General features: G+C 35.5%; 1 protein-coding gene across 5 annotated transcripts in view; it reads left to right on the top strand.

The window, feature by feature from the left end:
- LOC150101139 (uncharacterized) overlaps positions 1-26,593 on the top strand; it is a 916,744-nt gene that overhangs the window by 788,261 nt on the left and 101,890 nt on the right. For all 5 annotated transcript variants that reach the window (XM_090401523.1, XM_090401522.1, XM_090401520.1 and 2 more), the window contains one exon: positions 16,855-16,887. In XM_090401523.1, coding sequence (XP_090257649.1) covers positions 16,855-16,887 — 33 coding nt within the window. The remainder of the gene's footprint in view (positions 1-16,854; positions 16,888-26,593) is intronic.

Below are 26,593 nucleotides of genomic sequence, written 5' to 3'. Positions count from 1 at the left end.
GAAGAGATACCAAAGTTGAAGTAATGCAGAAATCATATTATTATTAAACAAGACCTCATGGAGTCAAAGACTCATCTAGGAGGTCCTTTTATCTCACACACATCTCATCATACCGGGTCTTAAACACATTCAAACTCCTTGCAGATATGTGTCCCATATGCAAGTAATGAAAAGGTGTATCACCTTATTAATAAAATACTCTGCATCAGAGATGTCAAATGTGTTTTCTGTTGTTTATACTATAAAATAAAGATGCCTAGAAATTATATTCTTGGTTTTAATCCTTTATCCTATTGTAAGCAAACAAAGTCTGCGAGTGCAGTATCTTCACATCAGTTGCTTTAGTCTCTCATAATGCAAAACAAATACAATACATGTATAATACAGTGTATTATGAAATAGACCACTACCCAGACCAGCGTCAACCTTTATTGAGGTCTCATCACATTGAGCCAAACCCAGAAAAGAGACCAAAGTTGAAGTAATGTAGAGGTCATATATATTTTCCATATGCAAGTAGCAAAGATACCTCACATGCAGCATTTGTTTTCTTATGTTTAATTTGTTTTCTTGGTTTAATCCTTTATCAAAGGATTAAACCAAGAATATAATTTCTTGGCATCTTGAATTTATAGCATAACAAGTAAAACATCTCTGATCCAGAGTATTTTTTTTTTATTTTAATAATTTTTTTTTTTAATTATGTTGGGCCCATACATGAGAGATTGGTTGATCAACATATAATACATTAGTACCCTATACATGAGTAGTGTGTTGGAAAAAGAGGAATTTGTTTACATTACATTTGATTTAAAAGACTGTATATTGCATTCCTTGGGAAACACAACAGAGTGGGAGGGAGACTGTTCTGCAATACAGCAGTAGCAGAAATGAAGGAGGAGGAAAAGAAACTTGTTCTGTTGGTTTTGAGGTGCACTGTGAAGGGATTTTGAGCAGCAGCTGCACGCACATGTTCCAACAAACTTAGTACTAAGTGGGGGAATTATTGATGCTATTTTCAGGTGAACATTTTGATGGAAATATTTATAGAACACACATATTTCAGAAACCAAATGTCTATGCAAAAGTGGGAGGGGTGAGTTGGTAAGAGATGGGTCATTAATAAGTAATTGCTCTCCTCTGTATTGAGTGAAGCATTTTGAGGGAGCGTTTAGAGGCTCCACATCCAAATGTGAGAGCAATATTCAATAGCTGGACAGATTTGTGATTTGTATAAGGGTAACAGCTGTTTAGAAGTGAAGTAACATTTTGAGTGAACATTGCATCCTCAGCTTTTTTAGAAGCTGAGGATGCAATGATTGTGATGCGTTTATGCCATAAAGGTGAAAGACCTTTTCACTACTCCTATATATGATGGGAAAATATGAATTCTGCATTACTTCAACATTGTATCACTTCTGGGCTAACTCTCACTAATGATATTTGATAATGTTGTCCTTGGGTGACAAAATCTGAGTGACCAAAAGATCCTTTATGGTCACTCAGATTTAGAGTGATCTTGTAGATCACTGAGCTTTTGGAGAGGTATCCCTGCACTTTAACATACCTCAATAAAAGTCTAAACTGGTCTGAGTAGTTTGAACATTTCTTTTTCATCAGCCATATTATTCCCAAGCTTATAGCAAATCATTATTATTCCTGATACCTTCAAGGAGTCCGAAGACTCATCGCAGGAGGATACTTACAACTGTTTCAACCACTACACCGAACCTCTACTACGAATCATCTCCATCAACGCCATCTACTGCCCACCACAGCTAGTTTTTTTTTTTGTCTGTAAATTGCGTGTGTTCTGAAGGGCAGATTTGTCTGTATGCGGGATGAAAAACCTGAGTTTCTGGGAGAAAAAACCCTGCTACCTCCATATGAGATCGGATAACTATGAGATAAGCACTTCCGTAGTGCAATTGGAAGAATGACAGTACATTGTCGTGATGTCGTTTGATTCTTGTCGTGATGGGAGGAATCTTTATCTGGACGATTTCAATTGAAGGTGAGTTAGCCGATCTCGTATGGAGGTAGCAGGGTTTTTTCTCCCGGAAACTCATTTTTCATCCCACATACAGACATTCGGCCCTTCAGAACACACGCAATTTACAGACAAAAAATACTAGTTGTGGTGGGCGGTTGATGGAGATGATTCGTAGTAGAGGTTCGGTGTAGTGGTTGAGACAGTTGTAAGTATTCTCCCGCAATGAGTCTTTGGACTCCTTGGAGGTATCAGGAATAATAATAATAGTAATTTGCTATGGTCTGAGTAGTGTCCCTTCTCATAATGCATTGTGGAATACTATGGCAATTGATGTGAAGTCATTACCTCTATGTGCAAGTAGCCCAGTTGTGTAGATACTTCATGCACAGACTTTGGTTGCTTACACTTGGACAAAGGATTAAACCAAGAATATAATTTCTTAGCATTTTTAATTTATAGTATGACAAAGTTAAAAATTTTTCATCACCAAACCATTCTATCTCACAAATTGATGTCAGTTCCTGTTTTTTTCCCCTCTTTGATTGCTTAGTGTAAAAGACATAACTGCAATTTTATCTTTACTAAATCCTTTTTGTTCCTCCTCTAATAACAACTGTCATTAACAGTGGCAGTTTTTTTTTTTTTATTTAAAATGTTACATATAATTTTTTAATTAACTAATGCCACTGTAATTTTTGCAAACTTTTTCATCATTTAGCTGTATTGCTGGTAACTCAACAGACAGTTAGCAGATTCAGGATATCACTGTATTTAATTAGGGTGTCAACTGTGTACTTTTTTGGACCAGAGACCTTTTGAATAATTTCTCTATGCTCTGGGTCTCCAATGCCAGCAAATTTTTCATTTGTTTTGCAAGATATGTTGAATAGATTTTATTTAAGTTTTTAAATGTTTAAATCAACAGTGCTTGGCTCTCTCTCTCTCTCTCTTTTTTTTTTTTTTTTTTATGTGGTTGTTACTAAACCTATAGTACATTTGAACCGTGTGGATGAGCTGAGGATTTTTTTTTTTTTTTTTTTTTTTTTTTTAGAAAGTGACTAAATTCCGTCTGAATTTAGTCAATGTATAAGAATATTCTTATTGTATAAAAATAAAGGATAATTTTTTTAATGCATATGCTAGAGATTCTATACATAAATTCATGCTGTACTAACAAAAGAAGATTGCCCACTAATGAACACTTTATATATATATGTATATATATATATATATAAAATAAAAAGCTTTAAAAGAGCTAAACTTTGGAAAAGATACTTCAATTGGGTTTATATGGGTCAAATTTATTTGAAACTAAGTAAGAAATACCGACAAGATTTGCCAACTTAGCTCTTTGGCTTCTTCAGGGTAAAAATATAATAGATACAGAACAACTCAAACACTAAAACTTCATGAAGAAAAGAACCGATTACAATTGTATTTTTTACCAAAAACAGAAGAATGCATACATGACACACACATGGAGCGTGTATGATGTCAACTGTTGTTATGAGGAACGTTCTGTAATTAGCAGCAAGATTTAACTCTGGCATGCTTAAAGATCTTATAAGGGTCTGACAAATAACAGGCAGAATTAATGCTTGGTTTAGGTAGTGTTTAGAACAGATAACTGTTATGGCTTCTTTCATGATATGGGAGTGGAAATCTTCATTTAAGTAGGGCATGGAGCTTTTGTCCCATTCTATGGTATGGTTTGTCCTAGAGAAATGAAGTGCTAACCCCTAATTGTCTTTTCTGTTATTGTTTACGTCTCCTACCTGTTCTTTTTTTCTGATTTCCAAACTTCTAGGGGTTTTCCAATATAGTTTAATCTGCACGAACAGGGGATGTTATAGACGCCAGCATATTTGAAGAAAGTATGACTGTCTTTCCGAGATCTTAAGAATTGGCTGATAGTCTTTAAATGTTTAAAAGTCGCTCGTATTCCATGTGGCTTGAGGAGTGTGTAGCAATCTTTTTGGAAACTGTCTCAGTATAAGGAATTGCGATGGTGGAATTATAATGTATTTCTTCCGATTGTCGTTGTGGGGGTCACAGAAATGTATCTTATGAATCAATTTTCTTGGGTAACTGTTGTCTATATGGTTTTTTGATATCAGGGATAGTTAATCTTTGAGATCTTTATCCTCTATAGTGGTGATAGGCCTTATTTTTTAGCATGTGCACGATGCTTAGTTTTTGGGAAATGTGATGTGAAGTGCAAGTATCGACCTGTGTTGGTTGGTTTGCGATAGACTGTAAGCAGTGGTGAGCTATAAGGGGCTCGCGCGAGCCCTTTGTTAAATTTTTCTCAAATTTGCAATCCCCTTGTTCTTCTTGTTTAATAATCTTGTAGAACTAGAAAATACCACTGTGGAATGTATACATGCTACTCTAATTGCTACTTTAAATTCATATGGATTTTCTGATAACTATATAAAAAATCCTTTCATTGCATTTTGTTCTGATGGAGCTAGTGTAATATTAGGAAGCAAATCAAGTTGCAATCAAACTTCTACAAAAATTTCCCAACATTGTGATTTGGCATTGCTCTCATCGTTTACACTTAGCATTAGACAATTTGATAAAAAACATTAAAGAAATAAATCATTTTTAAATATTTATGGATAATTTATATGCTTTTTATCATCAATCACAAAAACTCCATGAGAATTAAATATGATTGCAAAAGACCTTGGTATCGAAAATTAAAAGATCGGTCGTGTGTTTGAACCATGATGGGCAGCTTGCAGTTTACAAACGGCTCTTGCTTTGTGGAGAAATAACCCAGCTTTATGCAAGTATCTTGCATCGAATGATAAATATAATGACTTTTTAAACAGACTTCTCAATTTGGAATTGTTAAAAGATCTAGCATTAATGATTGATATCCTTCAGGAATTATCATATTTGTCAGAAGCTCTACAAAGTCGCAATATAAGTATTATAAGGGCTAAGTCAGGCTTTTTTTGCTCGACGATGTGAGCCCTTTGTTAAAATTTCCATAGCTCACCACTGACTGTAAGGCAGATGCATCCATCCATTTGTTTTTTAACTAAAGTGTCCAGGAATGGTAATTGTTTGTCCTTCTCAAGTTCTAAGGTGAATTTTATTTTGTGATGGAAGGAGTTGACCTTGGTAAGAAAATTAAAACGATCTTTTTCTGTGTGTTTCCATATAATAAAAATATCATCCACATATCTCCACCACACTGTGGGTTTAGGGTCTAATTGAGACAAAATTTCACTTTCAAGTTTCTCCATAAAGAGATCAGCACAAGGGGGTGAAAGAGGGCTGCCCATTGCAAGGCCCATTGGTAGATTGTTTCATTCCATAAGAAAAAAATAGATTTTAAGCAATGATGGAAAAGAGAAGTAATGTCTTGAGGGAAGAGGTTTCTCAAAATGCGGATTACTTCATCTACTGGAACATTTGTAAATAATGATGTAACATCCAGGCTTGCAAGAATGTCTGTATAGGAGATCGAGATGTTCCTCAATTTTTCAACGAAATGTGAATTTCTTATGTAGGTATCCGAATTACAGATGTGTGCCTTAAAGAGACCTGCGAGATGTTTCAATAATACGTATGTGGGAGAATTAATTCCATCAACTATAGGGCGCATTGGTATTCCATTTTTATGAACTTTGGGAGAGCCATATAGTCTCAGCGTTAGTGGATGCAACGACTTCAATCTTCGTTTTAAGTCTGTTGGCCAGCTGTCCATATTACGCAACAAGTTGTTTGTAACATTGTGATTTTTTTCCTGTGGGGTCTGAATCTAAAACACAATAAGTAGATGAGTAAACCTGTGATCTTTTCCTTGTAATCTCTGGTGTTTAACACGTTGACCACCGTAATGTTAAAAAAATTTTGTGATCCCCAGGCCAACTTCTTCTTATTTTAGAATTTGATGAAAGTAACATAAAATAATCACATTTTATGATTTTTTTTTATCTATTTCATGCAGCTAAATAGATTTGTTAAGTGCAAATCACGTGTGCACTGCGTGGCCTGAGAAGAATTTTTTCACTGACTGGGTCAAGCAGTGCACACGTGATTCGCACTTCACACAAGGTCAAATTTGCATATCTATGACGTGTACGAACAGTTATATGCGTTCAGTGTTTTGTCCGGTGGAATAAATTTGTTATAGTGATAAATATTGTTATAAATTGCCCTAATATGGGAGACTACAAAAAAGAACATCATTTAGAAGCCTTGATAAATGAAGTTCTATCTGATGATGAACCATACGAATATTTGTCAGAAAGTTACAATGAAGTGATCATTACAACGGAAATGAAGAAACTAACACATACGCTCTTCAAAAACTCAGTAAGACAATTTTACCAAAAGCAAGGATAAGAAAGTGGAAAAACACAAATCTCAATGAAATGAAGATATTTTTGGGTCTGCAAATTTGGTTTGGTTTAGTGCAGATGCCAAAATTAGAGTGTTATTAGTCGAATAACATCCTGTAGAAATCAACCGTTTCTGTAGAAATCAAACAAGTTATGTCAAGGAATCGGTTCGATCTTCTTCTCAGTAACTGGCACTTCACAGACAACAATGGTGGAAATACTTCTGAAAGACTTTATAAAATTACACCTCTCATAAATCATATAAGAAAAAATTTCCAGAAAATAATGACGCCTTCGAGTAATATTTGTGTAGATGAAACTTTAGTTCCTTTCCGAGGTCGTCTTGCCTTTCATCAATACATCAAGAATAAACGACACAAATTTGGCATAAAACTATTCAAATTGTGTATTGAAGATGGATATACATATGATTTCAAGATATACTGCGGCGCAGAAAAGACCAATACTACTAATAGTGTTCCAACTTCAATTGTTATGGGACTTTGTGAGAATCTGCTTGACAATGGACGCACAATATTTGTAGATAATTATTATACCAGTATTGAATTAGTGCACAAACTTTTGAATAGACAAACACACCTTGTAGGCACTTTGAGAAAAATTCGAAAGGGAATTCCACAGGATGTTACCCAGAAGAAATTGAAAAAGGGTGAAATAATTGGTAAAGAAAGTGAAACATGGGTGGTGGTGGTAATAATAGGTCACCTGTTGTACATGTAGTTGAAATTCTACCATGCTAACTATATAAACCTGTTTACCAGTCCCCACATTTCCATTACCCATAAGCATTTCATTTAGATATGAATCACGGGTGAACTACATGGCCTGAAAGAAAAATCTTTATGCAAATCAAATATGATTCACGCAATGCATTGAAAAAATGTAGTGTGAATCATATTTGATTCATACGGCGGTCAACGCGTTAAGACAACTGTAGCATTCCCTTTATCTGCTTTTAAGATGATAATTTCTTTATTTTTCTTCAACCTAAACATAGCTCTTTTTTCTAATGGTGTGATATTTTTGTTTGGAGTTCTTGAAGAAGAGAGAATGATAGCGCTTTCAGTCTGAGATCATTTTTTATGGGTTCTGGTAATGACGAAACCGCCTTTTCTATGTTACATATGATGTCCACTTTAGGAATTTGGTCAGGGGTAATGGCAAAGTTGAACCCTTTCTTAAGTATACTAACTTCCAGTTTTGTTAAACCACGATTGGAGAAATTGAAGATTGCTTTGTTGTCTGGCAGATTAGGTCTTGACTTATAACTTTTTTTCATAAAGAGCATTGAATTTTTCAATTTGGCTTTGCTTGCTGATAGAAAAGGCCTTGTGAAAACTATTATTTATCATTCTGTCTGAAAGTGACCATAAGTTTTGGTCTATATTGCTGGAGATGTCTTCATATATGTGATAGCATTGCATATCTACTTTGCTTAATTCAATTCTGATATGTTGTATATGCTCATGTAAAAGTGCTAAGGATGTTTTGAAATATATTTGTTTATCTCTTCGTGAATGGAACCATTCTTTCATAATGAGAAACTTAGGAATAATATAATAGTTCCTGCATCTTTTTAAGAAAGTAAGGTGGTTAATCAGTTTGGCTTTTTTGCATTTAAGTCGCTCAAATCTACATACCTTGTGCTTTATTTCCCCATGGAGACTATTCATAATGATTAAAAGTTATTTTATCGAAACATCTCGCAGGTTTCCTTAAGACACACATCCATAATTCGGATACCTACATAAGAAATTCACAACATTTCGTTGAAAAATTGAGGAACATCTCGATCTCCTATACAGACATTCTTGCAAGCCTGGATGTTACATCATTATTTACAAATGTTCCAGTAGATGAAGTAATCCGCATTTTGAGAAACCTCTTCCCTCAAAAGAGATTACTTCTCTTTTCCATCATTGCTTAAAATCAAATTTTTTCTTATGGAATGAAACGGTTTACCAACAATTAATAGGCCTTACAATGGGCAGTCCACTTTTTACCCCCTTGTGCAGATCTCTTTATGGAGAAACTTGAAAGTGAAATTTTGTCTCAATTAGACCCTAAACCCACAGTGTGGTGGAGATATGTGGATGATATTTTTATTATATGGAAAAACACAGAAAAAGATCTTTTTGATTTTCTTACCAAGATCAACTCCTTCCATCACAAAATAAAATTCACCTTAGAACTTGAGAAGGACAAACAATTACCATTCCTGGACACTTTAGTTAAGAAACAAATGGATGGCCGCATCAGCTTTACAGTCTATCGCAAACCAACCAACATAGGTCGATACTTGCACTTCACATCTTCACTCCACATTTCCTAAAAACTAAGCATCGTACACATGCTAAAAAATAGGTCCTCTCACATCACTTCAGAGGATAAAGATTTCGAAGATGAACTATCCCTGTTATCAAAAACCTTATAGACAACAGTTACCCATGAAAATTGATTCATAAGATACTTGTCTGTGACCCCCCACAACGACAATCGGAAGAAATACATTATAATTCCACCATCACAGTTCCTTATACTGGGACAGTTTCCAAAAAGATTGCTACACACTCCTCAAGCCACATGGAATACGAGTGACTTTTAAACATTTAAAGACTATCAGCTAATTCTTAAGATCTCGGAAAGACAGCCATGCTTTCTTCAAATATTCCGGAGTCTATAACATCCCCTGTTCATGTGGATTAAACTATATTGGTCAAACCTCTAGAAGTTTGGAAATCAGAAAAAAAAGAACACGTAGGGGACGTAAACAATAACAGAAAAGACAATTAGGGATTAGCACTTCATTTCTCTAGGACAAACCATACCATAGAATGGGACAAAAGCTCCATGCCCTACTTAGATGAAGATTTCCACTCCCGTATCATGAAAGAAGGCATAACAGTTATCTGTTCTAAACACTACCTAAACCAAGCATTAATTCTGCCTGTTATTTGGAAGACCCTCCTAAGATCTTTAAGCATGATCTTGCTTCTAATTATAGAACATTCCTGCATAATAACAGTTAACATCATACATGCTTCATGCGTGTGATGTATGCGTAATACAATTGTATTTGGTTCTTTCCTTCATGAACAGCTTTAGTGTTTAAATTGTTCTGTATCTATTATTTTTTTTACCCTGAAGAAGCCAAACAGTTAAGTTGGAGAAACATCTGTATTTCTTACTTAGTTTCAAATAAATTTGATCTATATAAACCCAATTGAAGTCTAGCTTTTCCATAGTTCATTTGGTCGAAAATAACTTTTAACCATTATGAGTAGCTAATCTTTTAAATTTAAATATCAATACAGATGTGAATGTATGATATGATTCATAGTATATCTAAGTTTCAAAATTACTAAATCACTTAAGGAATTGACAACGTAGATAAGAATATAAATTAAATTACACTTTAATAAATATTTTCGATATTTCGGCAACGGCACATGCACATAGGCACTACAACACAGTAACTGAGAATGAAGTGATGAAGCTATTGTTCTCCTAAAAGTCCTGATGGTGCCCTCTAGCGGGCTAAGTAGGTGTTCTTGGCCATTGGGCTGAAGGTGTGCTGATGTAGGCCTCCCAAATTTGGGGCAGTCGCATACAACCAAATTTGTTGAGGTTTGGAGAGTTTCTTAGGGCTGAGCCTGATTCCATAAATAGTCTTTCGAATTTGTATTTGCTACGGTGTATTACTGTAGATTTCTTCCACCGTATTCTGTGGCGTGTATCCAGAGCATGGTCTGCAAGACCAGAATGGCTGTACTTGTGAAAACGGATGTAGTCCTTGTGTTTAGAAATTCTGATATTCGCTGTCCTGCCTGTTTGGCCAAAGTAAGACAGTTTACAACTGCAAGGGACCTGGTATACACCAGGTAGATCTAGGGGGAAGTGGTTGGTCTTTGGTGGAGCAGATAAAGGATGCCAATTTTCTGTAAGGCCTGTAACAAGAGGTCAGGTCATGTTTTTTTAAAATTTTGGTTAATTTTTTCCGAGGTGCCTCGGATGTAGGGAATGGTGATGAATTTAAAGTAATCTTTGTTGTGAAGGGGGGGGGGGGGGTTGTGGTTTGTTGGTTTCAATATTTTTTGTGGGGGTAGCCATTGACTGAGGAAGTGTTGAGGATGCGATTTAGTTCAGTGTTTAGGTCCTTGTCGTTAGAACACATCAGTTTAGCCCTCTTGTATAATGTTTTCACCACTCCTTATTGTTGTGTGTATGGGGGGGGGGGATTGTTGGTGAATGTACCTGCCTGTATGGGTGGGTTTTCTATAAACTGAGAAAACCAAGGTTCCATCAGGCTGGTGGGTGACTAGTCTGTGTAGGAAAGGGAGACTTTTCCAGAGTGAACTTGATTCTGGGGTGTTGGTTGTTTATTAAGTATGTTAAGAAGGAGAGGAGTGTATCAGAGCCATGTGGCCAAATAGTGGGCACATCATCAACATAGCAAAGCCATATGGTTGGTTTTTGTGGGGCAGAGGCTAAGGCTTTTTCTTCAAAGGTCTCCATAAAGAAATTGGCCAAGGATGGGGAGAGTGGTGAACCCATGGCACTGTCCCCTCTATTTGTTTGTGGGACGTAATGGCACATTTTCTTTATGTATTTTTGGTAGTCCATAAATAAGGGGGGGGGTATATAAGAGTTAAACAGTTTTAATCTGTTAGTAACTTCTACAGGCCAAGAGGTGACGTTCTTAAGGAGCCTGTGAAGTTTTCTGATTTGTGAGTTGGTGGAATTGTATTCAATAGGGAGGTAAGTAGCTCGATCTAATAGAAGAGCATTAAGCTTACCTGTGGTAAGCTTAATGCTCTTCTATTAGGGCTTCTGGGCTTCTGTTGACTCTAAAAACAATCTCCGACTTGTAAGAGCCTCTGTGTAGTACTTTTTCGTTCTTCCAGTTGAGCCTGTGTGCAGGGGTATCCAGAGCATGGTCTGCTAGGCCTGACTTGCCATAGTGATAATGCCGGATGTATCTTTTGTGTTCGCTGATGCAGATGTTTACAGTTCTTCCTGTTTGACCGTAGTAGGCTTGATTACATGAGCAGGTTACTTCGTAGACTCCTGGTTGTGATAAAAGAGGAATATTGTCCTTGGGTGAGTGGATAAGGGTTGCTAATTTGCCACATGGTCTGAATGTGGTGCGTAGTTCATGTTTATTAAGCATTCTTGAAATCTTTTCTGATGTGCCTTCAATGTATGTGATGGTGACTGCTTTGTTGTAGTTTTCTGTGGTGGATAGTGGGAGTGGTTTCTTAGGAGCGTTTAGTATTTTGTTTATCTTATGGGGATTATAGCCATTGGCCAAGAAGGTGTGGCATAAGCGAGCCAGTTCAGCAGCAAGAGCATTGTCATTGGAACAGATTGCTCTTGCTCTGTGGGTTAGTGTTTTTAAAATGCCATATTGTTGAGAAGGGTGATGTTGTGATTGATTGTGTAAATATCTCCCTGTATGTGTGGGTTTTCTAAAAACTGAAAATGATACGGAACCATCTGGAAAACGTGTGATTAGTGTATCCATGTAAGGCAGACAGTTATTAGCTTCCAGTTCCATTGTAAAGTGGATTTTTGGATGTTGGCTATTTAAATGCGCTAAGAATGTTTCCGATGTCTCTGGGCCATGTGACCAAATAGCAAGCACATCATCAGCATAGCGTAGCCAAAGTGTTGGTTTGAGAGTGGCTGTACTGATTGCTAGTTTTTCCAGGTGTTCTATGTAAACATTGGCTGGGGGGGACATGGCTGTCCCATCTATTTGTTTATATATTTTCCCTTTCCATGTGAAATATCCTGCATGTATTGTAAATTTGAATAGTTCAAATATATCAGGGGGTAAGTGTGACTTCAGTAGATTGAGGGTTTCTATTAGTGGTGCATTTGTGAATAGTGAGGTGATATCAAAGCTTACTATTAAGTCTGAGCTTTTAAGGGTATGGTGTTGTAAGATGCTTTTTAGGTGAGCTGAATTTTTGACAAAGGAGGGAGAATTGTTTTGAGAGTGGCTTGTAGCTTAGCTAAATGTCTAGCCAGTTTGTATGTGGGACTATTTATACTGTCCACAATTGGGCATAAGGATGTACCTTGTTTGTGAATTTTGGTGCTCCATAAATCCTAGGTGTTTTAATATGGAAGGGCTTGAGTTTGTTTACTGTGTCTTTGGGCCAGGAAGTGACTTTTTTCAATAATTTACGTGCCTTATTCTTTTGTGTGTTGGTGGGATTGCAATCTATAATTTTGTATGTTGACTGATCTTGTAATAGTGTGTGCATTTATTTGTTTTCGTATTCTGTTGTGTCCATCACCACAGTTGCATTCCCTTTGTCTGCTTTTGTTAAGATCATAAGATTATCATTTGTTATGATAATCTTATGATAGTCTTATGTGATAGCTACAATTTTTTTTTCAGATAAGTTAATAAATTAATTATTTATTTATTTTTCTGTGTTCTAATATATAACACCGGCGAAATATCAGCAATAAGTTAATTATTTACTTTTTTTTCTGTGTTCTAATATATACCATTAAAAAATAAACAACATGTACGACGAACACATAAGTCTGTCCGCACCTTTATATTCCTTGTCGGATGTTGGTTTTTGGTGGTTTTGCTTTGGAGAGGACACAAGCTACATCCAGTCTTACACTGTTGACTATTTCATTCGGAATGTGGCGGATTCTGCATTCGATCTGGATCATAATATCCTCACTAGGTATTTTTCTTGGAGCAATGGCAAAGTTGTGGCCACATGAAAGCGCGTTGAGTGCTTTGGATTGACTGTAGAGTTCTTTTTTAATTTCTCAAATTTTTTGATCTGTCGACCTCTTATTTTTTCAAATCCTTTGTCTGCTGTGGTACACGAGACGTCATGTAAAATTGACCAAAGCTCGTGATTTAAACTGCACAAAATTTCTTCTTCAAGAGCACAAATAGCTTTGTTAATCTCAGCTAAGACAAACCATGAAGATGGCAACATGACATTGCCGAAATATCAGAAATATTTATTAAAGTGTAATTTCATTTATATTATTATCTATGTTGTCAATTCCTTAAGTGATTTAGTAATGCATAACCAGCGTATAAGCTTGTCTACTTAAGTTTCCCAAATTTTAAAAGTGATAGTCTGTTGGCAGAAGCTCTTTGAAAAGATATATTTAAAATAATCAAAATAACAGTAGTTAAAATGATAATCCCAAAAGGCCATGAATATTCCTGTAAGCAATGCATTTGTGGAGAAAATATTTTCCATTATGGAATTAGTGAGTGCTTAGGAATTGATACCTCATCCTACCCAAGTTCAGGTAGAACTATGTACTTGTATTAATAACTTTAATATGACATGTAGGGAATTATTTGAATGAGTGGAATGCATTGCCTGACTCAGTTGTGAGTTCTTCATCTGTAAATGTATTCAAGAAGAGGTATGATAGATATTGTTTTGACAGTTTGGGTCTCCCACGATGAGTCTACTGACTCCATGGAGACACCCGTAATAATAATGATAATTCCCTGAATTACTTGATTACTTTGATGGACCTGTATTTTACTCAGGATTTCTCCATGAGTGCAGGTCACAAAGATGCCTCCAATGATCTTAATCTTCAGCCTCTCTCTTCCATGTTATACCCATAGATTTCACGAGTGGATCTGCCCATCTTGTAGGTGGTCTTCCTGGTTTTATCTTTAGTCTTGGTTGCCAGTTGAGTATTCTATATGCCCTGCCCATCTCATCCTGCTTTCATATACTGCAGTTACCATATCTTTTATGCCTGATCTCTTTCGTTCCATGTTTCTAACATGTTCTATTTTGCTGGTGTTACAAATCCTGCATGCTATTGCACGCTTAGTTATTCTGAGAGTCTCTTCTTATTTTCTTGTTGTATTCCATGTTTCTGATCCATATGTGAGTGATGAAAGAATGTCACTATTAAATAGTTTTGCCTTCGCAAAGTTTTTGACATCACTATTAAATAGTTTTGCCTTCGCAAAGTTGTCAAGATTTGGATCAATAAGTGTTTCTTTTAGTCTGTTGAATAATAGCCATATGGTAAAATGATTTTCTTGTCGTATTTCATGTTTCTGATCCATATGTGAGTGATGGAAGAATGTCACTATTAAATAGTTTTGTATTCTATATAGTTGAGTATTCTATATAATAAGTTGAGTATAATAATAGTCATGCAGCTTTCTTTCTTTTTTTGCTAGTTCTTCAGATAAATCATTATTCATTTTTATTGTTTGTCCTAAGTAATTGTAGGAGTCAACTTGTTCTATAGGGATGTTATCAATACATAGGTGGCTGTCACTTGTGTACATGTTTTTGATCCATTTTGTTTTTTCTAGATTCATTTCTAAGCCTATCTTACTGCTGTTTGTGTATATTTTTTCACCCATTTCTTCTAGGTCTTTTGGGTTGTGGGATATCAGTACCAGATCATCGGCAAACATAAGGATTTATAGTTTTTCACCATCTATGTTTATTCCTCTGTTTAGGTTATTTTTTTTCAGAATGGATTCTAAAGTGCTGATAAATAGATTTGGGGAGATCACATAGCCTTGGCAGATCCCTCTCTTTATATTTATAGGTTGATCAAATTGGGTTATTTGTGTGGTCTGATTTTTGTTAATTTCTTTTATCACGTGATGTAAGTAGGGTCCACATTTATTTCCAGTAAGGCACTGATGACTGCATTGTGCTCTATTGTATCAAATGCTTTTTTAAAATCAATAAAGAGGAAACAGAGGGATTTGGTATTCTCTGCATTTTTCTGTTGTGAAATGACCTGGATATGATCTATTATGGAGAAGCCTCTTCTGAATCCTGCCTACTCTCTACTGGAGTTGTCTTTGAGTGTGTTTTGGATTCTGTTCAATATTACTCTGTTCATGATTTTATATATGTGAGAGAGAGTAGACAGACTGGACGATAGTTTTTTATTTCTTCCTTGTTCCCTTTTTTGAATAGAAATATGGTTTTTGAGGTCTTCCATTCCCCTGGAATCTTTCTTTCTTTGAAGTACCATGTGAATCTGGCAGCCAAGGCTTTGAAAATAATTGGTCCACCTTGTTGGATTTCTTCAGCCTTAACATGATTAAGTCCTGAGGCTTTACCTTTACTCATTTTCTTAAGGGCATGTTCTGTTTCTTCTGGAAGTACATCTGGTATATTGCTTGGTTTTGGAATGATAGGTTCTGAAACTTGGCACTTAGTTTCATAGAGATCATTATAAAAATTCTGCACAATTTCTTCTATCCTTTTTCTCTTAGTATGTTTTTCTCCATTTTGATCCTGTGAAGCAGATGGAATTGACTGTTTAAAATTTAAGTCTTTCTCTATTTTTTTTAGGCTGGTTTTTGCTTGCACTACTTCTCATAGTTTTTGTATTCTAGAAAATTTTCTTCAGATTTCTTCAGTTCTTTTTCTCTTTTTCAGTAGTTCTATAGTTTGAAGTGAGATATATACTAGGGGGAACCACCCCTAGTATATATATATATATATATATATATATATATATATATATTTGTAGATAAGCTTGTTCCAATTCCAATATTATTCACATTCTCAGTTAATATCTCTTCTTTACTAAGTATTAGATCATACCAAAGTTATTTGTTGTGCTATATCCATTCTTCTTCTTTTGAGATTATTGAAATTTCCACTAGATCTTTTTCTAGTTTATTTATATGCTTCATTAATAAGTTTTGATGTCCTTGTCAATCATTGGTGAGCTTTTCATTTACTTCTGTAACCACTTAATGATTCTGATGCATGTTTCTCCAGGTGTTGCTTGTAAGTTTTTTGTAATACAAACTTTTAATACAAATATTAAAGCTGTACTGTGTTTTGTAGTCAGAATTGATTGTATACTTGACATTAATTGAAAGGAAAAATTTCAATTCTGGGATGCAATCATAAAATGAAGCTTTTGTTTTTGTTGCATAGATAAAGCCACTAATTCAATTTATTATTAATTTGGGAAGTAAAAGTGAAAATCACAACCCATGTCCTAATTAAGTACAGTCAACTTACACAATAGAAAAGTCAAAATGGCTCATGGGAATACTTTATAATAGGGAATAATTAGTTATATTGAATTTCCAAGAAACAGAATTATGCCTATATGATTTCGGTTAAGACTTGTTGATAGTTTGTTATAATGATATTTGCTGTACCAAATATTGAAAATACAAATATACAATGCAGGCAGTAATTTTATCGTTAACTCAATAATTCAATACCTGTTTGTCACCTCTCCTCTCAACTGTCAAATTACAGGTTTCATTGTATTGTGATCATTAACATTCTCTTCATTCCTTGTAAATTTATTATCAAAGGAGGCTATTTGAAAATGCAAAAATAAATAAATCTAATAATTTTAAATGTTAATTTTTTATATATATATATATATATATATATATATATATATATATATATATCTGGTAGATACTTATTTTTCCCCCTTTAAACTTTATTATAGGGAGCTACAGGATCTATGGGACCAACTGGAATGGTAAATACTCTTTTTTTATTTTTTTTTTTATTATGAAACTGGAAATTTTGGATAGTAGCTATTTGAATTCAGTATTTAAAAAAAAATATATATATAGTTTTTTTGGTATTGACACCACAATTGTAATATAAATAAGGAGTTTATTAAAAATAAGCAATTAAAACCTGACAAGTTTTGTGCATTGTAAGACTTACGTCATCAGGGATAGTGGTACATGAAAGCTTTACACAACAGAGACCTATTAAAAGTTGAATACACATATTAGATGTTTTTGATAACTTCACAACTGTTAAATATAATTGATAAACCAGAATACAAATGATAAATCCATTACTGTGTATGTTTGTTGTAACATTGCTAGTTGTTGCTGTCACATTCTGTGGTATCACACGTGCTATGTCCTAGGTCTGTGGCAGTTAAATTTTTGATGAAAGCAGATACTTGATGTAAAATTAACCCTTGATTTTTATTGTATTGTGTAGGGATCCTAAGCATTTCTGAAGATTCTTTAAATTTTCTTGTGAAACAGTTATTATCAATATATATACGACATTTTTGTTTATTGCCAGAGTACTTGATGGCCAGTAGTGGTTGTGTGGAATTCCAGGGCCTGATTTATGCTCTCTTTTTTTTTTTTTTTTGACAATGTTTACGTATTCAGACATGCAGATCTCTCCCGACCTTCCTGTCTGGCCTACATAACAAATGCCACAAAAGCAATGAATCTCATAGATGCCTGGTTTTTTCATGGGCTGATGTGGAGGTTTTGGTGGATGTAGGAATCTTGATATTTTTTGTAAAGGTAAAGGTAGCTACTTTATGTTGTATTGGCATTGTGATCATTGTGATTGAAAGAGATGTATTAAGAATTTTTCTGATCATCTTGGGTTCAAAACCATTAAGTGTATTAATTATTTAATGTGCCAAAGGGCTACAACATGACTATAACTTAAACCAAAATGACCGTTTCCTTACCAAAATTTGCAAAACCTTATTAGTTGTAATTTTTTTTTTTTTTACCCAATTTATAGAGCCTCCATAGCTCAGTCAGTATAAAGGAAGCCCCTTGGTTGGAAAGATCTGCGTTTGATTCCCGTTCATGATGTGAGGAACTGGTCTCTTTCAACTAAAAGTGAGTTAGCCGATCTCATATGGAGTTGGGGTTTTATCACCTGGAAACTCGGGTTTATTGTCCCCCAGAACAGGCAAACCAGTGGCCTGTGAACACATGCATCTACAGACATAGACACACTTTGAATAAGGAGTAACCAACCTATTCCAAAATATAGGGTGGCCATAATTAAAGAAGAGGCATTCGAAGCCCTGTAGCAAAAATGTATTGGATGAAATTCAACCAAGCTTGGTGTAAGTACACTCTGAAACATGGGTTTTTATTTAAAGAAGATAAAAATGGTACAAAATTCTCCTACTGGAGGACATTTGGCACTATAAATGCATGGGTTGTGATTAATTAAACAGTAATGGCTAGAAGAGGCACAAAAAAATCAATTTTGTGTTCATATAACTTACAGATGTGGTTCAATATGTCCTCCTTTCAGGTGCTCTAAGAACTGCATTCTGGGAATGAGATTTTCTATAGTGGAATGCCACAGATCTGCATTGATTTGCCTCACATACTGCACCATTCTGTCTTTCAAGGTTGCTGAATCAGGAACATGTCTTTTGTACACCACATGTTTCAGATGGCCCCACGACTAAAATTCACAGGGGTTGAGATCAGGTGAACAAGGTGGCCATGCTGTGGAAAATGCACAACTAATCACTCTGTTTTGTTAAGCATTTTCGTAACATTTGCTATACCAGCAATCCAATATGAATGGTTCTCCATCTTGAATGAATATAGTCAAGGAATCTTCACTGCTGCAGTTGTGGAACAACAAAATTACAGTGTCTCTTGATACTTAACAGCAGAGACAGTATGAGTCACTAGTTCTGGCAGGCAAAATTCTTCAAAAAAGTACAAACCAATAATAAATGATTATTGAAACCACACTGTGACTTTTGGTGAGTTCAAGGGAGTCTGATGGAACACGCGAGGATTATTCACAGCAATTGTGTGAGTTAACACTATTGTTCAGATAAAAAGGTGCCTCGTAACTCCTTAGAGCTAAGAATGACGGCAAACTGCAGTCGAGTTTCCAGATCACCAAGAAGCAAGCTTGAGTATGGGAGACCATGTAGAGGAAAAACTTCAGCATTTGATGCAGGATTTTGTACATAGTTGAGTATGGTATGTCCAGTTGCCTTGATATTGCCTGAGCACTGCTGGACCCTTGTGCATTATTCATTTCGTGTTCCACGATAGCAGTTGCAACTTCAACTTGTCGAGGAATAATTCATTCATGCCCTTGTCACTGCTAAAGATCCCTATTTTCAAATCGTAAAATCATTTTTCTAAGATTTGTTATTGTCATTGGGCCTTTTTTCCAATCGTTTAAACACCACAATTCTCGAAGCACAGCATTAGCATTACTGCATTGTTGATAGTAAAGCTTGACTAGCAACGCACATTTCAGTAAGGTGAGATCCATAGCACTATAGTCTTATCAGAATAATGCAAATCCGTTTCAGTCTTCCTTATATCCACCAACTCGTCAGTAGAACCAGTGAGATTATGCAAACATCACACAATTCTAGCACCAAATTTCTCCTGTTGGCAGAATTTTGTACTATTTTTTATCTTCTGTAAATAGAAACCCCACATTCCAAAATGTACTCGCACCAAGTTTGGTTAAATTTTGTCCAATACATTTATTTTTTTTTTACAGAGCTGTGATCTTCAATTATGGCCATCCTGTATTTGGTTATAGTTGCAAGTGCTTCTTATATAATGTATATCTCCTTCCCTAACTTTCCATATATTTATCAAGCTTATTGCCCTTATGTTCAAATGGTGATAGGGCCTGCATAAATGAATTACGGCTTATTCGGTAATGGCTGGAAAGTCTTAGGCTTGGATTTCCATCTGGGATGCAAAGAGTCATATCAAAACTATTCAGCTGAAGGTGAGTTAGCCAATATCACAGGGAGTAGAAAGGCTTATGTACTGGCAGTTCGTATTGGCTTTAATTCACACACAAAAAAAAAAAAAGAAAGAAATAATATATTTCTTTACTTGCTGATATTTCACTGGTTTTGTATCTAGCATATTCAAAAGTACAACCAGCGAGAACAGTTTAAAGTTGTAATGGATAACAGAAAGTACAGAAGTGCTAAGTGCTAACTGGCACCTGTTGTTGAATAAAGAAAGTTAAACAAGTATTAATTTGTTCTTGAAATGACTGTATCCCATATTTTTGGTAAAATTGATGCAGCCATACTAGTTAAAAATGCATTTGACTCCATTAAAATCCCAGCTCTCCTAGAATCACTGTTAAAATGGGGAATAAAGAAAAATATGCAGAAATCTTGAAATACACACACACACTAATGCAACCTCTGTTGTTGAACTGCATAAGAAAAGTGAAATCTTCCAATAAATAGAGGAATAGAACAGGGAGATCTATTATATCCGAAACTCTTTGCATCTGTCTCAGGGGATTTTTTTTTTTATGAATTGAACTGGAAGAATGAAGGATTTCTAATTCATCTTTGTCTTACTGATGATATAGTTCACTTGGCAGAAGATGCAGATGACCTGGAAATAAAAATTAAGAGCATTAGCTCAAATGTCCAGTCAAATATGAATTTAAACAAAATTAAAGTGATGATAATGGCAGTTTAACACCAAAAAGAATTATACTCAACGATAGAAAAGTGGGGAAGATAGATTCATATATTTATCTGCGAAAATTAATAAAAATTAAAGATAGATAAAAGGAAAGATACAGCTAGGTTTGGATGGCTTTTGGGAAGATGAAAGATATCTTCAGATATAATATACAGTACAGTCCATAAGTTTTAGGACAAAAATTATAATAAAGCAAAAACACATAAGAGAAAGATAAAACATTTGTTTAAAATACTATATACACTCTTTAACATGGCCATACAGTTTTTTTTTTTTGGAGAGCCACAGAAAATTCCACTTGTTGATTGTCATCAGTTACAACTTTTTGGATGGCTGGAACATCCATAAACTGTTGTCTGTTCAGCTTCATTTTTAACTTTGAGAACAGAAAATAGTCTGGAGGGGATAAATCCAGTGAGAGTGGGGGGAAGGGGGGGGTACTTTTGTGTGTCAAAAAGTAATGCACATTTACAGGTGTGTTATTGTGCAACAGGAAAAAATCTCACAAAAGGAATGAGGTGGGACAGACACATTGAATGTGTTTCAAAAGATGAGCCATAGCTTCTTTATAAAATGTCACATTCACTGTTCTCACCTACAGGTGAATTCTTTGTGCACCATGCCTTGAGAGTCAAAAAAAATTATCAACATCATTTTGATGCATGACTTTTGAAATCTCACTTTCTTCAGTCTAGGAAATATCTCACATCTACTAGAGATGTGAGACACATCTCTCACTTCTCTAGCTTTGTTTCAGGATTGTAGGCAAAACATCCACCCTCTCCTCCTGTAATAATTTTTGCCTGCATTATTGCAATGGCTGACATCGCTATGATGTCCTGACAAGATGCAACTCAATCTTCTCTTCTTCAGTCGACCATCACAAAATTGTGACTACCACCAGAAGACATTAGATTGATTGAGTGATTGATTCAGCACCTGATTTCCATATGCCTTTTTCCTTTTTTTGGATTCCTGCAATGGAAAGACACTTTAAAACAAAATTTAATTGCAGTTCTCTATTCACTTTTATATCCATGACCTACAAAGAAAAAGCACTTTACATTACACATCATAACTTGCACACAACTAAACATAAACTAACCTCACTCTCTGGGAGTGCAGGCATTAGTTGGTGTTATTCAGGTAGCCCATTTGCTGATATATCACACCAGTGCTGTATGTGCAACAAATCATCCTAAAAATTATGGATTGCACTGTGTATTCCTATTAATTTGAAGGGAAAAGCTTTCGATCCATGTGCCTTACCTGTAATTACATATGACAGGGAAACCTGGAACTAAATTCAAAATATGATTCACAAATTGAAAGTAAGTTATCCAGAGAAGAATGGAAAGGAATATGCTTGATGTGATACTCAATTTTTTTTCAGAAAAAAATAGCCAGAATCTTAAAGAAATACAATCTCTATATGGCTTTCAAGCATCACCAAAAGCTTGCTACCTTCATACATTCTAGTAAAGATCGTCTTCCACCTTTCTCTCTCTCTCTGTGTGTGTGTGTGTGTGTTTGTGTATATGCACCTGGGGTATACAAAGTGCCCTATTCCTGCAAGTTGACCTGCTATGGAGAAACAGGAAGATCAGCCAACATCTGCTTGGAAGAACCCAAAAAATACATCTGCAGTCATGACTATGGTCAATTGGACTTTGCAGACCATGCTTTAGATACAGTTCATAGAATTAATTAGAAAAAGGCCACTATGCTCCAATGTAGTAAATTTAGAAGTAAAAGACTATTTTGAAAATTTGCAACTGCTCTCAAAATCAACTTAATCTAAATAAATATGGTTGCATAAAACTTTCCAAAATATGGGAAACTAATACTTAGAGATCCCAGTTTACATCCTAGACCACCAACAGATGCCCATAGAGGATGACCCACCTAGTTAGGACTAGTCTTTTGTTCACGTTACACTTAGTTTTGTGTTGCCTTTGTGTGTATTACAAGTTCCATATTGTAATCCCTGACGATGTCTCAGTGACTGACATGAAATATTGGAAAAATTAAATAACAATTTTAATCCTTTATTAGTACTGTTTCACTCCATTGAGTCTTTAACATCTAGATCAGGTGTACAGAGCATCATCAGTTACATTATGCATTCAAAGCAGATGGGCTGGACATATTGCAAGATATCACAACACAACATGGCCTAAATTACTGATAGATTGTAGACCTATAAATGGTAGTAAACAAAGTAGAAAACCAAGTAAGAAGGTAAAATGAAATTGCTAGAATTTCTATGGAATGCAATGGATGTGAAAAACTGAAAATACAAGGGGGTGGGTACCCAAATATAAATGGAATCTGAACTTGGCATGCATGCATTTTCTAGTTATAGATTACACTGCTAGGCATTGTGAATATGCAGTTTTCTGCACCAGTCTGGCAAGTGGCATCAGTGTGAACTGGTTTGTTGTTCTGGCTGCCTTTTTTTTTGTTAGTGCTTACAAGTAAGTTTGGCAATTTTGTGATGGCTGACCTCAAGGAACAGAGAGTATACTTGAAATTTTGTTTTCTTTTGGATAAAACTGCAGCTGAAACTATTGTTATGCTTCAGCAAGCCTTTAAGGACAACACTTTAGGTAAAACACAGGTCTATGAGTGGTTTTCTCCATTTCAAAAATGGGAACATGTCAGCTGAAGATGAACCATGATCTGGTCAACCTTCACCAAGCAGAAATAATGAAAACATCGAAAAGTTTGCCAGGCAATCAATGAAGAGCATTGAAAGACCATTGAGCAAGTTTCCGAATAGACAAATTTGTCGTGGAGTGAAAAATTCGCAGCCCACACAGCCTTGCCTGTCCAATAGCCATTGATGAAAAACAACATGGCAGTTGTTCCCCACCCTCCCTCTACTTACCTGATCTCTCTCTCTCTCCATGTGACTTTTTTTTTTATTCTCATGAATAAAGAAAACCATAAAAGGGCAGCGATTTGCTGATGTGGATAAAGTGAAATAAAAGTCGCTGGAGGCCATAAACAGTATTCTATTCCAGTTGAACAGTTCCAGAACTGTTTCCAGCAGTGAAAAAAAAAAAACATTGTGACAAGTGCATTGACTCATATGGAGAGCATTTTGAAGGAGACTAGAATGTGGTATTATAAACCTTAATTTTTTTTTTTTTTTTTTTAATAATTCTAGTTATTTTTGGGTATTCTTCATAGAATGTAATGAAAAAAATTGGGATAGAGACTTTCATCCACCGATGGACTAATCCAGGTTGAAGAAGAATAAACTTGTTGAGGTTTGGAGGACTGTTTTAAAGCTGATGTTCATTCCAAAAATAATTCTCTCTCTCTCTCTCTCTCTGACTATGTAGTATTTTGTCTCACCTGATCCTCTGTGGTGTTCAAGGCATGGTCTGCTAACTTCGACTTGTCATGATGGTGATACTGAATCCTTTTCTTATATTCTGTGAGTTGTATGTGAACAGATCTTTCTGTCTGTCCATAGTAAACCAGATCACAAGTACAGGGTACTTCATATCCTCCTAAATGTAATAAAAGAGAGTTTTCAGTTAATGAAGAGCGGGATTTAGGGTGAGGAGTAGTATTTTCTAGGGGTTTTCACCATGCTTTTTTAGCCAAAACCATTGGCTAAAAAAGCATGGTGAAAGTGGACAAATTCAGTTGTAAAAGCAATATCATTCATGATACTGCTTACTACTTTTGGAAATAGTTGTGCATGTGTTAACATTTTTAGAATACCATATTATATAGCTTGAATGATGGAGTAATTGTGTAAATATCTTCCATGTATGGGTTGTCTATAAATAGGCAAAGATAATGAGTCATTTGAAAGCCATGTAACTAATGCATCTAAGAAAGGGTAGACAGTTTCCTTTGCCATGGTGAAGTGGGTTTTAGAACGTTAGCTATATAAATGCACTGAAAATGTATCTAGACCATGTAGACAAATAGCAAACACATTGTCAGTGTGGCAGAGCCCAAATCACTAATCTGAAAGTGACTCAGACCAGTGAGTGAGTTGAGTACTTTTTTCTCAAAGTGTTGTACATGGAAATTGACCAAAGGAAAGGAATTAAACAATAGCAATAGCAAAATTAAAACTAATTTGGGTGGTAATGGTACACGGGTCCATTTACAAACAGGCTAATTTAGCATTTCCACATGAACAAATTAGCACTACTCGTGTTGAGCTGTCAAAAATAAATATACCTATCACCTTTCTCAATATTTCCAAAGCTGCAGCAGATAAGGAATTCAAAAAAAGTCAAAAGCCTGCATGAAATCTTCCAATATTGTAGTACTATGAGATGATCACAATTACATCAGGATTGCATTGTTGTAAGTTTATCATCATTAACTCTGGCCTGACTGGCTGAGTGGTTAGCGTATCCATGCTCCACCCAAAAGACTGTGGGTTTGAATCCCGCCGTGGGCATGGATGTTTGTGATTGTCTGTGAAAATAATGATGATGATGATGATGGACGGTAGGTGGCATTGGTGTAGATGATGAGGTTGAGTGATGGAGAGTTGTCGAGTAGGTGCCCTCCCTCGATAAGTCTTTGGACTCCCTGGAGGTGTCAAATAATAGTAATAGTAAAAAAAAAACCAAGAGAAGATCACCACATGAGGTCAAGGTCATAACTTTGCTATTATATCTAGGCAAGTTCCAAAAGTGGATATAATAGGATCCATTGAATGTATAATATATGACCTGCCTCTGGTTATAGCCATTGACATTCATTTGGATGTAGCTATCATTCTCCCAAAAGCATTATTTCACAAAATGAAATCAATGCTTTAAAAGAGCTGTACAATAACAAGAGGTCTGCTTTGGTTATTATAACCAAAGCAAACAAAAGGTAGCTGTACTGTGATAATGAATCAGAGTATGATAATAATGCACAATTTTTACATGATCATTCTGCATAAAAATCATAAATTACTGAAAAAAAAAAAGTCACTTCTTGGCCCATAGAAGCTGTTAACAAAACTCAATCCTTTTCATGTAAAACCATCCCATAATATATGGAGCACCAAAAATTCACATACAAGATACACCCCCTATTCCCAACAGTCCTGCATACAAACTTGCTAAGCATTTGGCTAAATTAATTACAAGTACCCCTCACAGGTAATTCTTCCTCATTTGTTAAAAATTCTGTACACTTAACACGTTTGCTGCCAACTACGAGTATACTCGTAGTTGGTATATGAGCTACACAAGCCAGCTATGAGTATACTCTTGTGCATTACCACCGGCAACGAGATTACCGTACTGATCTTGAAGAAGTGAAAATGCTTGACTTGTGGAGCTAGCAGCAAAACTGTGTATACTCATAGATGGTATATGCTCTACACAAGCCAACTACGAGTATACTCATATGACGCTTACCGCCAGCAACAAGATTACCGTACTGACCTTGAAGAAGCGAAATTGCTCAGCGTACGGGAACAGACTATGCCGAAGTAGCGTGGCAGCGAACGTGTTAAAAAATAAACACTAAAAAACCAGAATCAGAAAATTTCAGACAATGATTAGTTTTGATATTACTTCACTATTTACTCAGGTGCCATTAACTAAGTCCCATTTGTTCCCGAGATATATTTGAATTATTCAAATTTACAGTACTTTTTTTCTTAAATGGAGAACTCATCCACAAGAGTTTGGTCAACCTATAGTACATTAGTACTGTGGATGGGCAATAAAGGACTTGTTCCCATTTGACTTGAAAAGCTGTGGATGGTATTTTTTGGGAAGTACATGTAGTTGGAGACTGTTCCAGTAGGCAACAAGTAAAAAAAAAAGCCTTTGAGATATCAAGGGCAACCACTTGAGATTCCCAAATTTTTCCATGGTGTTTGGTGTGGATGTTTCTTTCCATTACTTTAGAAAAATATGAAGTGAGAGAAATTGGACAGCAGTTTGAAGGTAAAGATTTGTCACCTCAGGAACA

The sequence above is a fragment of the Typopeltis vanoorti genome, chromosome 12 (assembly GCF_054136105.1).
Source record: "Typopeltis vanoorti isolate ZY-2024b chromosome 12, IOZ_Tvanoo_1.0, whole genome shotgun sequence".
Lineage (NCBI taxonomy): Eukaryota > Metazoa > Arthropoda > Arachnida > Uropygi > Thelyphonidae > Typopeltis > Typopeltis vanoorti.
Note: the sequence above shows the minus strand (reverse complement) of the source record. Positions and strands in the feature narration are given on the sequence as shown.